This window comes from Oncorhynchus gorbuscha, linkage group LG23, assembly GCF_021184085.1.
Source record: "Oncorhynchus gorbuscha isolate QuinsamMale2020 ecotype Even-year linkage group LG23, OgorEven_v1.0, whole genome shotgun sequence".
Classification (NCBI taxonomy): domain Eukaryota; kingdom Metazoa; phylum Chordata; class Actinopteri; order Salmoniformes; family Salmonidae; genus Oncorhynchus; species Oncorhynchus gorbuscha.
The window spans coordinates 22,126,392-22,144,487 of record NC_060195.1 but is presented as its reverse complement, the minus strand read 5'-3'; the positions used below and the strand labels follow the sequence as shown (position 1 = coordinate 22,144,487).

At 46.6% G+C, this 18,096-nt stretch overlaps 1 protein-coding gene across 1 annotated transcript in view; it reads left to right on the top strand.

Moving 5' to 3' along the window:
- Nucleotides 1-18,096, top strand: part of fgfrl1a (fibroblast growth factor receptor like 1a) — a 93,635-nt gene that overhangs the window by 37,444 nt on the left and 38,095 nt on the right. The window contains exon 3 of the mRNA XM_046324054.1: nucleotides 6,061-6,333. Within this exon, the coding sequence (XP_046180010.1) occupies nucleotides 6,061-6,333 (273 nt within the window). The remainder of the gene's footprint in view (nucleotides 1-6,060; nucleotides 6,334-18,096) is intronic.

Below are 18,096 nucleotides of genomic sequence, written 5' to 3'. Positions count from 1 at the left end.
TCTATACCTTAGCCTGTATGTTGACTCCCTCCATACCTTAAGCCAATATGTTGACTCCCTCCATACCTTAGCCAGTATGTTGACTCCCTCTATACCTTAGCCAGTATGTTGACTCCCTCCATACCTTAAGCCAGTATGTTGACTCCCTCCATACCTTAAGCCAGTATGTTGACTCCCTCCATACCTTAAGCCAGTATGTTGACTCCCTCCATACCTTAAGCCAGTATGTTGACTACCTCCATACCTTAGCCAGTATGTTGACTCCCTCTATACCTTAAGCCAGTATGTTGACTCCCTCCATACCTTAGCCAGTATGTTGGCTCCCTCTATACCTTAAGCCAGTATGTTGACTCCCTCCATACCGTAGCCAGTATGTTGGCTCCCTCTATACCTTAAGCCAGTATGTTGGCTCCCTCTATACCTTAAGCCAGTATGTTGACTCCCTCTATACCTTAGCCAGTATGTTGGCTCCCTCTATACCTTAAGCCAGTATGTTGACTCCCTCCATACCTTAGCCAGTATGTTGGCTCCCTCTATACCTTAAGCCAGTATGTTGACTCCCTCCATACCTTAGCCAGTATGTTGGCTCCCTCTATACCTTAAGCCAGTATGTTGGCTCTCTCTATACCTTAAGCCAGTATGCAGTTAAAGGAAATAAAGATACATGGATTATGCGGCTGGAAGAGAGATCCATAGAGATGAGGGATATAGAAACAGGCTACCTCTTTAAGCTACACTATATACAGTATATATATATATATATTATAACAAAGAAAGTATGTGGACAATCCTTCAAATTGGTGGATTTGGCTATTTCAACCACATGTGTATAAAATTGAGCACACTGCCATGCAATCTCCATAGACAAACGTTGACAATAGACTTTCAACGTGGCACGGTCATAGGATGCTACCTTTCCAACAAGTCCATTTGTCAAATTTCTGCCCTGCTAGAGCTGCCCCGGTCAACTGTAAGTGCTGTTATTATGAAGTAGGAATGTCTAGGTGAAAAACGGCTCAGCCACGAAGTGGTAGGCCACACAAGCTCACAGAATGGGACTGCCGAGTGCTGTCCTCAGTTGCAAAACTCACTACCGAGTTCAAACTCCCTCTGGAATCAACGTCAGCACAAGAACTGTTTGTCGGGAACTTAATGAAATGGGTTTCCATAGCCGAGCAGCCGCACACAAGCCTAAGTTCACCATGCGCAATGCCAAGCATCGTCTGGATTAGTGTAGAGTAAGCTGCCATCTGATTCTGGAGCAGTGGAAACCGGTTCTCTGGAGTGATGAAACACGCTTCACCATCTGACAGTCTGACTGACTAATCTGGGTTTGGCGGATGCCAGGAGAACTCTACCTGCCCGAATGCATAGTGCCAACTGTAAAGTTTGGTGGAGGAGGAATAGTGGCCTAGGGCTGTTTTTCATGGTTCGGGCTAGGCCCCTTAGTTCCAGTGAAGGGAAACCTTAACGCTACAGCATACAATGACATTCTAAACGATTCTGTTCTTCCAACTTTGTGCAACAGTTTGGGGAAGGCCCTTTCCTGTTTCAGCATGACAGTGCCCCTGTGCACAAAGCGAGGTCCATAAAGAAATGGTTTGTCAAGATCAGTATGGAATAACTTGACTGGCCTGGAAGGAGTCCTGAACTCAACCCCATCGAACTCCTTTGGGATGAATTGGAATGCAGACTGCGAGCCAGGCCTAATCACCCAAAATCAGTGCCCGACCTCACTAATGCTCTTGTGGCTGTGTGGAAGCAAGTGCCCGCAGCATCGTTCCAACATCTAGTGGAAAGCCTTCCCAGAAGAGTGGAGGCTGTTATAGCAGCAAAAGGGGGACCATCTCCATATTAATGCCCATGATTTTGAAATTAGATGTTCGACGAGCCGGTGTCCACATACTTTTGGCCATGTAGTGTACTTTAGATCCCCCAAGTGGAGCCAGCAGCAGCAGCATAGGGTAAGGCATTTAGGTTTAAATGGACAAAACAGATTGTGTTTTAAAAGGTCCAGCCTGCAATTTCCTCTCTCCACAATTCCCTCTGCTCTCCTCACACAACTCTCTCTCTCTCCTTTCCTGCTCGCTCGCTCTCTCTCTGATGCACACACACACACACACACACACACACACACACACACACACACACACACACACACACACACACACACACACACACACACACACACACACACACACACACACACACACACACACACACACACACACACACACACACACACACACACACACACACACATATATACATAAACAGTTACGCACACACACACACACACATACATACACACACATACATAAACAGTTACGCACACACACAAAGCAACAGTGACCTGCATTCACACTGACAGATAATCTCATGAAAAATCTATGTTTTTTTTGGTCGTTTCTGTTTAATTCCCCCAGAGAGAGGTTAAACAGTATTGGACTCCAGGCCTGTCGTCCCTCCAACGTCAAGGAAAGCTCCTCAGGGAGGAGTTTTCAATTCATCACTCTGGCCAAAAGAGAAGGGCAGGGGAGTGAAAAGCAGGTTAACTGGTGAAAGTGTGTGGGGGTGCAGTCTTGTGTCATGCTCCTGTGATCTCTGGGAGGTGGTGGGATTCTGTTGGACCCCCGAGCCTTTCAGTGTGAGGAGCAGTTATGGGCCCTGAATCCTGGGCTTTCTCTCAAACAGAAGGCACAGAGCAGTACAGCTGGAAATCAACACGGAGAGAGAGAGCAGGATTTTAGGTCTACAGGCTTCCAGAGAGAATGAGATTCCAATCTGTGAGAAAGTCTGACCAGGAAGGATTTACTAGAGGTTTTTGCTCCTGATGAGTCAACCAGTAACAGTGAAGTGGGAGGACAAAGACGAGTCCTGTGAATTCCTCACTGTGACTCATTTCTTTTCACATCTTCAACCTCCATCCGTTTAAATGTTAGTTCTCCTGTGAAATCAGTGGTGTGCCACTATCTTGGTAAGACTGCCCCTCTAAACATCTTCTTCATTGGGTACAGATGTCTATTCCACGTTGGTTTAATGTAATTTCATTAAAATGTGGAAACAACGTTGATTCACCCAGTGGGTCCATACTGCTCTCTGGAATTATTCACCATGATTCCCATCTCTGTAAAATGATTGGCTAAAACAGATTAGAGGATGAATGGACATGATAGAAAGATGTGACTGTCACGCCCTGACCTTAGAGATCCTTTTTATTCTCTATTTGGTTAGGTCAGGGTGTGATTTGGATGGGCAAATCTATGTTTCTATTTCTTTGTTGGCCTAGTATGGTTCCCAATCAGAGGCAGCTGTTTATCGTTGTCTCTGAATGGGGATCATACTTAGGCAGCCCTTTTTTCCCACCTTCAGTTGTGGGATCTTGTTTTTGTTACTGTTACTGTGTAGCCTGCAGAACGTTATGTTCGTTTATCTTTTATTCGTTTTTTTTTGGTGTTCATCAAAATGAAAGAAAGATGTACGCTTACCACGCTGCACCGTGGTCTCATTCCAACAACAGACGTAACAGTGACAGTTAAAGCTGAACAGCCATTGTTTGGGTGAGAACGGCAAAACTTTTCAACTAAGCCAAAAATGCTTCTCTAACGACCCACCAAATCAAATTTATGCCAACCTCTGAACTGCTGTGTATATATGTTTCTCATCACAGGCTCCATCGAGTTACATTTCATGCAAGTCATATTAATCAAATCTGGAATTAGCTTTACGCTAACGGGCATGAGCATGACTCACAGCATGGTGAAGGGAAGGATTTCTGTCTGGTGTTACTCAGGTGGGCACCTTAGTTTTAACCCTGTAATAATGACTAACCAAGGAGCACATTATAGTGACACACACACACACACAAACAGTAGTAAGACCAGCACACAAACAACCCAGTGAATCTGTCCAGCCACAGCCCGGTAGCTGAAGAGTAAGGAGGGAGATGTGGCCAGCTGACAAGGGACTGTGGTTACCATTTCCCACAGACATAAAAAGTGAAACTATCACACTGCCTGCAGACGAGACTGCCTCCAGACTGCTTCCAGGGAGTGTGCCATGTACTGTAGTGTGTGGGCTGGAGAAGCTAGCACTAAAGCCTCACTCAACACATCACTGCACACCACTATGGATGGCTAACACTAAACACATGAAGCACTAGTTGTACTGTAGTCAGAAATTTTGCATTTTTAGCATTTTTCCTCACACATGTCACTTTGGCAATTGGAAGGGCTGACTTTGTACAAGAGGTTGAAGATGTGCACGTTAAAAGGCAGTAATGACTTGTTGACCTCTGGTGCCCAGGGACTGAATCCAGTGGAAATGTGATGTGATTTATTCAGAAAGACTGTTCTAGACGTGCTGCTGACAGGGGACTGATCTAGACGTGCTGCTCACAGGGGACTGATCTAGACGTGCTGCTCACAGGGGACTGATCTAGACGTGCTGCTCACAGGGGACTGTTCTAGACGTGCTGCTCACAGGGGACTGTTCTAGACGTGCTGCTCACAGGGGACTGATCTAGAAGTGCTGCTCACAGGTGACTGATCTAAACGTGCTCCTCACAGGGGACTGATCTAGACGTGCTGCTCACAGGGGACTGATCTAAACGTGCTGCTCACATGGGACTGATCTAAACGTGCTCCTCACAGGGGACTGATCTAGACGTGCTGCTCACAGGGGACTGATCTAGACGTGCTGCTCACAGGGGACTGATCTAGACGTGCTGCTCACAGGGGACTGATCTAGACGTGCTGCTGACATGGGACTGATCTAGACGTGCTGCTCACGGGGGACTGATCTAGACGTGCTGCTCACAGGGGACTGATCTAGCCGTGCTGCTCACAGGGGACTGATCTAGACGTGCTGCTCACAGGAGACTGATCTAGACGTGCTGCTCACAGGGGACTGATCTAGATTTGCTCCTCACAGGGGACTGATCTAGACGTGTTGCTCACAGGGGACTGATCTAGACGTGCTGCTCACAGGGGACTGATCTAGACGTGCTGCTCACAGGGGACTGATCTAGACGTGCTGCTGACATGGGACTGATCTAGATGTGCTGCTGACATGGGACTGATCTAGACGTGCTGCTCACAGGGGACTGATCTAGACGTGCTGCTGACATGGGACTGATCTAGATGTGCTGCTGACAGGGGACTGATCTAGTCGTGCTGCTGACAGGGGACTGATCTAGACGTGCTCCTCACAGGGGACTGATCTAGACGTGCTGCTCACAGGGGACTGATCTAGACGTGCTGCTCACAGGGGACTGATCTAGACGTGCTGCTCACAGGGGACTGATCTAGACGTGCTGCTCACAGGGGACTGATCTAGACGTGCTGCTCACAGGGGACTGATCTAGACGTGCTGCTCACAGGGGACTATTCTAGACTGCTGGTCTCCACATCCAACATGTATTTAAGAGGAGAGGATGGAGATGAAACAGAAGACCACAGATCCTTTCTGTGTTTTATTTCTCTGTCTGCCTTTCACCCGTGTCTCCTACGCATTTTATTCTCTCTCCCTCGTTAAATCACCTTTTATTTCATCTTAATATCTGCTCACAGACATTGTTTTTCTAATCCTCAGATCAGAGCACACCAGCTTCTGTTTAATGTTGATGTAAGGTTGATCTCAGTTCAAATTATAGTCAGTACCAGGCTCAGCATTGTTCTGTTCTGTATGGCAGAAGGTTGATCTCAGTTCAAATTATAGTCAGTACCAGGCTCAGCATTGTTCTGTTCTGTATGGAGAAGGTTGATCTCAGTTCAAATTATAATCAATACCAGGCTCAGCATTGTTCTGTTCTGTATGGCAGAAGGTTGATCTCAGTTCAAATTATAGTCAGTACCAGGCTCAGCATTGTTCTGTTCTGTATGGCAGAAGGTTGATCTCAGTTCAAATTATAGTCAGTACCAGGCTCAGCATTGTTCTGTTCTGTATGGCAGCCCATATTTACCTGAAGTAGCAAACATTGTAGCTGCATATTACTGATTTGATTCAGTTGTCTGTAATCTCCTGTAGGTCCCATTATAACACGTCTCCCTCTCGTCCCAGGCCCTCCCCACGTGGCAGAGAAGATCGCCCACCGGCAGACGGTGCGGATCGGGCGCACCATGAAGCTGCAGTGCCCCGTGGAGGGCGACCCTCCACCACTCATCATGTGGGCAAAGGATGGCCGCAACATCCACAGTGGCTGGATGCGCTTCCGGGTGCTTCGGCAGGCACTGCGCATCAAAGAGGTGGAGGCTGAAGACGCAGGTACCTTCATCTGCAAGGCCACCAATGGCTTCGGCAGCGTCAACATCAACTACACCCTCATCGTCGTCGGTGAGTCTCCTCCCCCCTCCCATCCACCTTGCCGGGTCCCAGATCTGTTTAATGTCTTGGGGTGTGACAATGACCAAGACAGCACGAACAGACCTGAAACCAAGCTATCCACTACTACACAGTCAGTTCAGTATCTCCTCCTCTACCTCGACGGGAGCCAAGTGGATCTAATATGTTTTATGATTTCACACGGCTGCTCTACCACTGGTTGGTTGGTTAGTGGTTCTCCTCTTATCATTCTTATCAGTGGAATGGCTCCTTGTCCTCACAGACAGCAACATTCATTCATGTTGTTAGAGAATCACCACCACCTTGACGCCAGGCCAGAAACCAGTGAAATTGGACGATAAGACACAGAAATAATAACCCTACTACTCTCCTGCTCCTTGGTTCTCGGTGACCCCAACCACCCCCCAGCCCTGTCTATGAGTGGTGCCTGCCTGTGTTCAGGTGTGATGGTTATAAGCCATGTCATGTCTGAGGCTGTCTGCCTAATGAATCAGGGCATAATTTGTCAGGGTGTCCTGGGGAGAGATGGACGCTGGGATGGAGGGGGGTCATCCATCCATGGGCTGGTCTTGTGATTGCCCTCCCTCCTTCCAAACCCCAACTATTTAAGGACTTTAACCCTCATGCCACGGATGAGTGTGTGTGTGTTTGTGTGAGTGATAGAGAGAGAGAGCTTTTCCTATTCAGATTGTTTTGGTTGAACGTGTGTGCTTGCATATGAGCGAGTTTGACTGTGTGTGACTGTGTGTTCGAGGCCAGTGTGGAGCGTGCTCATTCCCAATGCCAGGGTTTTATCTTGAGAGGTTGTTTTCTTTAGCTGGTCATTATTCATAGTCTGACTAGTGTCCTAACAACTCAGGGAAATGTTGGAATGAACATGCTCAGACAGATGTCTGTAGACATTTAACTGATATTGTAAAAAAGCCAAACTGGCAACAATTATTGCCGTCTTTGGGAACACAAACAAGTTCTCCATCAGTCTAAACAGAGCCGGTGTTTAAACAGCAGGAACTGAGCTTCAGCGTATGTGGCCCCTGGCTGCGTGGCCAGAATGGCTGCCATTGGGACAAAGAAAGGAGGGTAATTAACTCCACTGGTGGTAAATCAGACTCAAAAAGGAGGGAAGCCATTACCACGGACCCACCCTCAGCCTCATATTGGCTACATCCCAAATGGCACCCTATTCCCTATATAGTGCAAAAGTAGTGCACTATATATGGAATTAGGGTGCCTTTTGGGCTATCCTCACTACCACAGTACTAACGGACCCTCAAATTGGCTCTTTTCACTACCACAGTACTAACGGACCCTCAAATTGGCTCTTTTCACTACCACAGTACTAACGGTCCCTCACACTGGCTCTTTTCACTACCACAGTACTAACGGTCCCTCACACTGGGTCTGTTCACTACCACAGTACTAACGGTCCCTCACATTGGCTCTGTTCACTACCACAGTACTAACGGTCCCTCACATTGGCTCTGTTCAGTACTAACGGACCCTCACATTGGCTCTGTTCACTACCACAGTACTAACGGTCCCTCACATTGGCTCTGTTCAGTACTAACGGACCCTCACATTGGCTCTGTTCACTACCACAGTACTAACGGTCCCTCACATTGGCTCTGTTCAGTACTAACGGACCCTCACACTGGCTCTGTTCACTACCACAGTACTAACGGACCCTCACACTGGGTCTGTTCAGTACTAACGGTTCCTCACATTGGCTCTGTTCACTACCACAGTACTAACGGACCCTCACATTGGCTCTTTTCACTACCACAGTACTAACGGACCCTCACATTGGCTCTGTTCACTACCACAGTACTAACGGTCCCTCACACTGGCTCTGTTCACTACCACAGTACTAACGGACCCTCACATTGGCTCTGTTCAGTACTAACGGACCCTCACATTGGCTCTGTTCACTACCACAGTACTAACGGTCCCTCACACTGGGTCTGTTCAGTACTAACGGACCCTCACATTGGCTCTGTTCACTACCACAGTACGAACGGTCCCTCACATTGGCTCTGTTCAGTACTAACGGACCCTCACATTGGCTCTGTTCACTACCACAGTACTAACGGTCCCTCACACTGGCTCTGTTCACTACCACAGTACTAACGGTCCCTCACATTGGCTCTGTTCACTACCACAGTACTAACGGACCCTCACATTGGCTCTGTTCAGTACTAACGGACCCTCACATTGGCTCTGTTCACTACCACAGTACTAACGGTCCCTCACACTGGCTCTGTTCACTACCACAGTACTAACGGTCCCTCACATTGGCTCTGTTCACTACCACAGTACTAACGGATCCTCACACTGGGTCTGTTCACTACCACAGTACTAACGGACCCTCACACTGGGTCTGTTCACTACCACAGTACTAACGGTCCCTCACACTGGGTCTGTTCACTACCACAGTACTAACGGTCCCTCACACTGGGTCTGTTCACTACCACAGTACTAACGGTCCCTCACACTGGGTCTGTTCAGTACTAACGGTCCCTCACACTGAGTCTGTTCACTACCACAGTACTAACGGTCCCTCACACTGGGTCTGTTCACTACCACAGTACTAACGGTCCCTCACATTGGCTCTGTTCACTACCACAGTACTAACGGACCCTCACACTGGCTCTGTTCACTACCACAGTACTAACGGTCCCTCACATTGGCTCTGTTCAGTACTAACGGACCCTCACATTGGCTCTGTTCACTACCACAGTACTAACGGTCCCTCACATTGGCTCTGTTCACTACCACAGTACTAACGGTCCCTCACATTGGCTCTGTTCACTACCACAGTACTAACGGTCCCCCACCTTGGGTCTGTTCAGTACTAACGGACCCTCACACTGGCTCTGTTCACTACCACAGTACTAACGGTCCCTCACATTGGCTCTGTTCACTACCACAGTACTAACGGTCCCTCACATTGGCTCTGTTCACTACCACAGTACTAACGGTCCCCCACCTTGGGTCTGTTCAGTACTAACGGACCCTCACACTGGGTCTGTTCACTACCACAGTACTAACGGACCCTCACACTGGCTCTGTTCACTACCACAGTACTAACGGTCCCTCACACTGGGTCTGTTCAGTACTAACGGACCCTCACACTGGCTCTGTTCACTACCACAGTACTAACGGTCCCTCACATTGGCTCTGTTCAGTACTAACGGACCCTCACACTGGCTCTGTTCAGTACTAACGGACCCTCACACTGGCTCTGTTCACTACCACAGTACTAACGGTCCCTCACACTGGGTCTGTTCAGTACTAACGGACCCTCACACTGGCTCTGTTCACTACCACAGTACTAACGGTCCCTCACATTGGCTCTGTTCACTACCACAGTACTAACGGTCCCTCACACTGGGTCTGTTCAGTACTAACGGTCCCTCACACTGGCTCTGTTCACTACCACAGTACTAACGGTCCCTCACACTGGGTCTGTTCAGTACTAACGGTCCCTCACACTGGCTCTGTTCACTACCACAGTACTAACGGTCCCTCACATTGGCTCTGTTCACTACCACAGTACTAACGGTCCCTCACACTGGGTCTGTTCAGTACTAACGGTCCCTCACACTGGCTCTGTTCACTACCACAGTACTAACGGTCCCTCACACTGGGTCTGTTCAGTACTAACGGTCCCTCACACTGGCTCTGTTCACTACCACAGTACTAACGGACCCTCAAATTGGGTCTGTTCAGTACTAACGGTCCCTCACACTGGGTCTGTTCAGTACTAACGGACCCTCACATTGGCTCTGTTCACTATAAATCAACCACAGTGCTAACCACAGGAGGCTGGTGGCACCTTAATTGGAGAGAACAGACTTGTGGTAATGAATGGAGCGGAATCAGTGGAATGGTACCAAAGATCTACTGGCCCGAACAGAATTTCTACTGGCACGGACATGGTATAGTTTCTAAATGCATTGGGGTCATGCAGGGCCTATAGGTTGGCATGCTTTCTATCTATATGCAGCTATTAATGAGGCTATATGTATAATAAATAAATAAAATATTTCTGCATATCCCAGCTCCCCTTAATCAACCTTTGGAGAGTGGGGTCACGGCCAGGGTCTACCATTATTAGTGCCTTGGAGATTTTTCACCTTGTCGGATTGTGGATTCGAACAAGTAACCTTTTGGTTACTGGCCCAATGCGCTAACTTCTAGGCTACCTGCAGCCTCTTTTGTTTAGAATGATGTATTAAAAACCTGTTTAATAGAATTTAGCAATGCAAGTCATTACTCTATTCTTAAGAATTGCATTGTATTAATTGCATTCATTATAGTTTCTAAAGTATGTCACTTTGAGAATAGTTTTTGTCATCTCAAAATAGGATGCTGCACCTTTAAGAGAACTGTGATTCCAAAAGCAGTATCAAGCTGGCTACAGTAGGCTAGCCAAGACAGATGCTATAGTGTATTTTTGTAGCTTTTTTGTAGACTATCAACAGTAGCCAGTATATTGATAGTATGTTCACTATTGAAAGTTTTACTTTTGTAAATAATTTTCCTTAAAATAAATAACACAGCGAGTAGATTGATGGACGCTTCTTTTTGCTCAGGATAGCTTGTGCTGTGTTGAACGTGCCAACTTCTGGATTGGTCGAGAAGTTGTGACTTGTGGGAGCGTAGTGGTGCTTGAATAAATGACTAATCAGATCACTCAAATACAAATGTCACGACTGAAGAGAGAGAGAGAGAGAGAGAGAGAGAGAGAGAGAGAGAGAGAGAGAAAATCGAATTAGTTTTTATTTGTCACGTGCGCCAAATACAACTGGTGTTACTTTACCGTGAAATGATTGCTTACGACCCCTTCCCAACGATGCAGAGTAAAAATTTTTTTTATTGTAACACAAGAGGGAAGAGAGAGTGAGAGAGAGAGTCTGAATGGAGAATAGGTCTGCCGTAGTTATTAGAAGCGTGGAGGCCGGGCCACAATGATGGCTGTCTGGGCCCCAGTGTTGGCTGGCTGGGCCTGTGAGGTGTGGAAAGAGGCAGCTGCCCAGATGACCTCAGCAGCAGCTGCTCCCCCTTCCCCTGCCTGTGCCAGGGTGCTCTGGGTGCCAGCCTGTGTTTGAAGCGCCGACATGGGCCTGGAGATGCTGTTTAGTCAGGTTTCTTAAACTTGTTCTTGTTTTATTTGTTGGCTTGCCTCCTCTCGCCTCCTAAACCAAGCCCGGGCGGCATGTTGTTTACGTGGCACAAATAAGAAGAAGTTCAAAGGTGGCCGCCAATTTGACTTCCATGTATTTTTCAGTCAGGGAACGTACACGTTAACTAGGGTAGGGTCACATAATTGTGCAGATGCAGAATTAGACTTCAGTGCCTCCTGCCGTGTTGGCTTTGAAGGAGACCGTCATGAATCGTGGATTTGACCCCAGAAGACGGTAGGTCATGTAATAGGAGCATTAAGCTATGAGATCCCCACTGAGGTCCACTTAGCATGGAAACAGGCAAGTGTATTTTCATTAGCCCAACCAGTCTGCTTGGTGAACTCTGAATCAAACATGGGAACATAGATGAATCCATGCTTCACTTGTTTGGTCCCAAAAATGATTTGGCGTGGTTGGAAAGGCAAGGTCTAACCCACACCGGGACTGACACCTTTTTAAAATCTAACCCACACCATAAATAAAGTCTAACCCACACAGGGACTAAAGTCTAACCCACACCGGGACTGACACCTTTTTAAAATCTAACCCACACCAAAAATAAAGTCTAACCCACACCGGGACTAAAGTCTAACCCACACCGGGACTAAAGTCGAACCCACACTGGAACTAAAGTCGAACCCACACTGGGACTAAAGTCGAACCCACCCTGGGACTAAATTCGAACCCACACCAGGACAAAAGTCTAACCCACCCTGGGACTAAAGTCGAACCCACACCGGGACTAAAGTCGAACCCACACCGGGACTAAAGTCTAACCCACACCGGGACTAAAGTCGAACCCACACCGGGACTAAAGTCGAACCCACACCGGGACTAAAGTCGAACCCACACCGGGACTAAAGTCGAATCCACACCGGGACTAAAGTCGAACCCACACCGGGACTAAAGTCTAACCCACACCGGGACTAAAGTCGAACCCACACCGGGACTAAAGTCTAACCCACACCGGGACTAAAGTCTAACCCACACCGGGACTAAAAGAGCCTTGATGTTTTTTTCTGGAGTATAACTCACTGAAGTATTGACACCTTTTCCCCATTAAGGCTGGTCTCTGGCTGCCTTGCCAACTGCTGCTTCATGGACCACATTTCATTTGTATAAATATTTTCACAGTTTTCTTTTTCCACTTTATTGTATTTGATCGCACAAAAGATTTACTGTTCGATCCGGTTACAGAAGCCAGTCAAGAGAGTTACATGATGACACCTGTTCACAATTTTAGGGAAATTAAAAAGATTCCTTTTGCATTTTTTTTCTCATTGCATATCTGTTACTACGTTGAAGATATCAGTGCACTGGCCAATGGGATCACGGGGAGCCAAAGCCTCACTGATTGTATGCAGGTGTCAGCCACTGGGACCCAGCAAGGCTCAGAGGTGAAGCAAGGCTGATTATAGACTTACATGACTATAGGGCTCAAGCATCTTTAGCTTGCTATTATGGCCCAGTATTCATTCAAATTTTGTATCAAATGTGATAAATTGCATTTGTGTGAAGTGTATGTATTGTGCATAACTGCTGTATGGAGTATTGTGCATGACTGCTGTATGGAGTATTGTGCATGACTGCTGTATGGAGTATTGTGCATGACTGCTGTATGGAGTATTGTGCATGACTGCTGTATGGAGTATTGTGTATGGAGTATTGTGTATGAATGGTGTATGGAGTATTGTGTATGGATGGTGTATGGGTTTATTATACAGAGTGAGCTGGTTGATGGACCACAGGAGCAGTCAGTCGCAGCAGACTGAGTTGGCTTCAAGTCAAATTTGATTTGTCACATGCAGCAAATACAACAGGTGTAGATCTTACAGTGAAATGCTTCCTTTCAGGGTGCCCAAAATGGCGCCGGAGGAGATGGCTGCCGTTTTACGGTCTCCTAATCAATTGTGCTATTTGTTATTAGCTATTTGCCATTTGTTACTGTGTTTTTTTTTCACAATATTTGTAAATGATTTTGTACGTATTGTTTCTGAAACTGTATCTTACGGCATAAAAGAGCTTCTAGATATCAGGACAGCGATCACTCACCTCCGATTAGACAAAAAAAATTCAACAACAACAGCAAGCAGGACTCACCTAGAGAGTTCTCAGCTATACTTTTCGTGGCTGTTTATTTACCACCACAGACAGATGCTGGCACTAAGACTGCACTCAGTCAGCTGTATAAGGAAATAAGCAAACAGGAAACCACTCACCCAGAGGCGGCGCTCCTAGTGGCCGGAGACTTTAATGCAGGGAAACTTAAATCAGTTCAACCAATCTAAAAAATCTAGATCACCTGTACTCCACACACAAAGACGCGTACAAAGCCCTCCCTCGCCCTCCATTTGGTAAATCCGACCACAACTCTATCCTCCTGATTCCTGCTGACAAGCAAAAATTAAAGCAGGAAGCAGCAGTGACTCGGTCTATAAAAAAGTGGTCAGATGAAGCAGATGCTAAACTACAAGACTGTTTTGCTATCACAGACTGGAACATGTTCTGGGTTTCTTCCGATGGCATTGAGGAATACACCACATCAGCCACTGGCTTTATCAATAAGTGCATCGAGGATGTCGTCCCCACAGGGACTGTACTTACATACCCACACCAGAAGGCATGGATTACAGGCAACATTCATACTGAGCTAAAGGGTAGAGATGCTGCTTTCAAGGTGCGGGACTCTAACCCGGAAGCTTACATAAAATCCTGCTATACCCTGCGGCGAACCATCAAACAATCAAAGCGTCAATACAGGGCTAAGACTGAATGATACTACTCCGGCTCTGATGCTCGTCGGATGTGGCAGGGCTTGCAAACTACACTGCTCAAAAAAAGGGAACACTAAAATAACACATCCGAGCTGACACGGTACAAATCTGTCGTTCTGCCCCTGAACAGGCAGTTAACCCACTGTTCCCAGGCCGTCATTGGAAATAATAATTTGTTCTTAACTGACTTGCCTAGTAAAATAAAGGTTAAAAAAAATGCTGGGTTGTTGCCTACCTGGTTAAATAAAGGTGAAAAAAATAAAAAATCTGAATGAATGAAATATTCTTATTAAATACTTTTTTCTTTACATAGTTGAATGTGCTGACAACAAAATCACACAAAAATTATCAATGGAAATCAAATTTATAAACCCATGGAGGCTGATCCAGCTTTGATGTAATGTCCTTAAAACAAGTCAAAATGAGGCTCAGTAGTGTGTGTGGCCTCCAGGCCTCCATGTGCCTGTATGACCTCCCTACAACGCCTGGGTATGCTCCTGATGAGGTGGCGGATGGTCTCCTGTGGGATCTCCTCCCAGACCTGGACTAAAGCATCCACCAACTCCTGGACAGTCTGTGGTGCAAAGTGGCGTTGGTGGATGGAGCGAGACATGATGTCCCAGATGTGCTCAATTGGATTCAGGTCTGGGGAACGGGCGGGCCAGTCCATAGCATCAAAACCTTCCTCTTGCAGGAACTGCAGACACACTCCAGCCACATGAGCACCAGCATATGGTCTCACAAGGGGTCTAAGGATCTCATCTCGGTACCTAATGGCAGTCAGGCTACCTCTGGCGAGCACATGGAGGGCTGTGCGGCCCCCCAAAGAAATGCCACCCCACACCATGACTGACCCACCGCCAAACCGGTCATGCTGGAGGATGTTGAAGGCAGTAGAACGTTCTCCATGGCGTCTCCAGACTCTGTCACGTCTGTCACATGTGCTCAGTGTGAACCTGCTTTCATCTGTGAAGAGCACAGGGTGCCAGTGGAAATACTCAGAAATACTCATTTCCCTCATTAAAATGCAAATCAATTTATACAATTTTTGGCATGTGTTTTTCTGGATTTTTTTGCTGCTATTCTGTCTCTCACTTTTCAAATAAACCTACCATTAAAATTATAGACTGACCATTTCTTTGTTAGTGAGCAAACGTGCAAAATCAGCAGGGGATCAAATACTTTTTTCCCTCACTGTAGGTAGGGGTAAAGTGACTATGCATAGATAATGAACAGCTAGTAGCAGCAGTGTACACATTTTTTTAAAGTGGGGGGGGGGGGGGGTCAATAGGAATGGCTTGGAGGTAGAAGCTGTTAAGAAGCCTTTTAGACCTAGACTTGGCGCTCTTGTACCGCTTGCCGTGCGGTAGCAGAGAGAACAGTCTATGACTAGGGTGGTTGGATTCTTTGGCAATTTTGCGTTCCTTCCTCTGTATAGAGGTCCTCGATGGCAGGAAGCTTGGCCTCAGTGATGTGCTGGGTCATACGCACTACCCTCTATAGCACCTTGCGGTTGGAGGCCGAGCAGTTGCCATACCAGTCAGTGATGCAACCAGTGTGTTATAACACCTTCATGACATAAGACATATAAAACATGTGGTGTCGTTCCATGTAAGGTATAGCTTTATATGCTCTCGACGGTGCAGGTGTATAACATTTTGAGGATCTTGGAACCCATGCCAAATCTTTTCAGTATCGTGAGGGGAGAAATGCGTTGTCGTGCCCTCTTTATGACTTTCTTGGTGTGTTTTGACCATGATAGTTTGTTGGTGATGTGGACACCAAGGAACTTGAAACTCTTGACCCGCTCCACTACTGCCCTGTCGATGTGAATGGGGGTGTGTTCGGCCCTTCTTTTCCTGTAGCCCACAATCATCTCCTTTGTCTTGCTCATTTTGAGAGAGAGGTTGTTGTCCTGACACCACACTGCCTGGTCTCTGACCTCCTCTCTCTAGGCTGTCTCATCATTGAGCGGTGATCAGCTGTACCACCATTTTATTCTCAGCAAACTTAATGATGATGTTGGAGTCGTGCTTGGCCACGCAGTCGTGAGTGAACAGGGAGTACAGGAGGGGACTAAGCACACACACAAGTCCCCTGTGTTGAGGATCAGCGGGGGCCCCTCAGGATGGTTGTCCTTTTGGAAGGTTCTCCCATCTCCACAGGGGAACTCTGGAGCTCTGTAAGAGTGACCATCAGGTTCTTGGTCACCTCCCCGACCAAGGCCCTTCTCTCCCGATTGCTCAGTTTGGCCAGGCGGCCAGCTCTGTGAAGAGTCTTGGTGACTGCAGACATTTTTTGGTACCCTTCCCCAGATCTGTGCCTCAACACAATCCTGTCTCGTAGCTCTATGGACAATTCCTTCGACCTCATGGCTTGGTTTTTGCTCTGACATGCACTGTCAACTGTGGGACCTTATATAGACAGGTGTGTGCCTTTCCAAATCATGTCCAATCAATTGAATTTACTACAGGTGGACTCCAATCAAGTTGTAGAAACATCTCAAGGATGATCAATAGAAACCGGATCCACCTGAGCTCAATTTCGAGTCTCATAGCAAAGGGTCTGAATACTTATGTAAAGAAGGTATTTCTGTTTTGTTTTTTTGCAAAATTTCTAAAAACCTGTTTTCACGTTTTCATTCTGGGGTATTGTGTGTTGATTGATGAGAAACAAATAACTAATCCATTTTAGAATAAGTCTGTAACACAACAAAATGTGGAAAAGGTCAAGGGGTCTGAATACTTTACAAATGCACTGTATGATGCTCATTTCTGACCGTTGCATCTGGCTCAGTCTTTCAAGCACTGTGGGACCACGGTTGGTCCATCTCAAAATGAGTGGGAGGTTGTACATACTGTAATCTCCCCACCCCAGCAGCATTATTTCAGTGTTATCCTGGTGTTGATGACTGACCGGTGATGAGAGGAGTCTGTTGGAACCCTTCGTCCATCCAGCTGGTAGTCGTTGATATTGAATGTGTATATAGACGGGTTGGTTGTTTAGCAACAAAATCGATGCGTGCTCCACTATAGGGCAAAACAGACTGGGTTGGCTTCGATTGTTGACAATATGTAAACTATATTTAGTCTCAAATGTTTATTGAAAACATAAATACATTTTCCCAATGAATACATTGTTACATTTGTTTGTTAGCTAACAAGCAAATTGTTTCCCATTTTAGCATTGACATGAAATCAGTCAAAACACCTCAAAACAAGACATGATATCAGGAAAAAGATTAAACTAGCAGAAACGAGTCCACTACCATTCCCCACATTGCAATTTCTTGTCATTGTTGGTAGCTACAGTATCTGCCCGTCCAGAATCACAACTCAGACTTCTGCCCCATTCAAGTGTGTGCATCGTTTTCGTGACGTTGTCAGCTAACCCATCTATTATGAAATATAACCCAACCTTATGGTTTTTTAAATACATGATGTATCTGTGCAATCAAGATAAAGCCCTTTAAACAAGAACAAACAAAAAAGAAAAAGGACACAAGGATCTAGGAAAAGGAGGCGCCAAGCGTTACCGCAAAAACACAAGTAAAGGCATCGCTGTTCATCGGCCAGTGGCAGGCCGTGTCCCCCCTCACACCCGCTGCATCCCCTTCACTTACTCATATGTGAATGAATTTACTACACTGCAGGCTGCCATGATGACAGATGTATTTTTCCTCTTGCCACACGAGCATCCCAGTTTGTTTACTAATGCCTGCTGCCTCTGGCATCCAAATGTTTTGTCTGGGGGTTTGATCAGTTTTGAGGATTGGGCTCACGTAATAGGAGCAC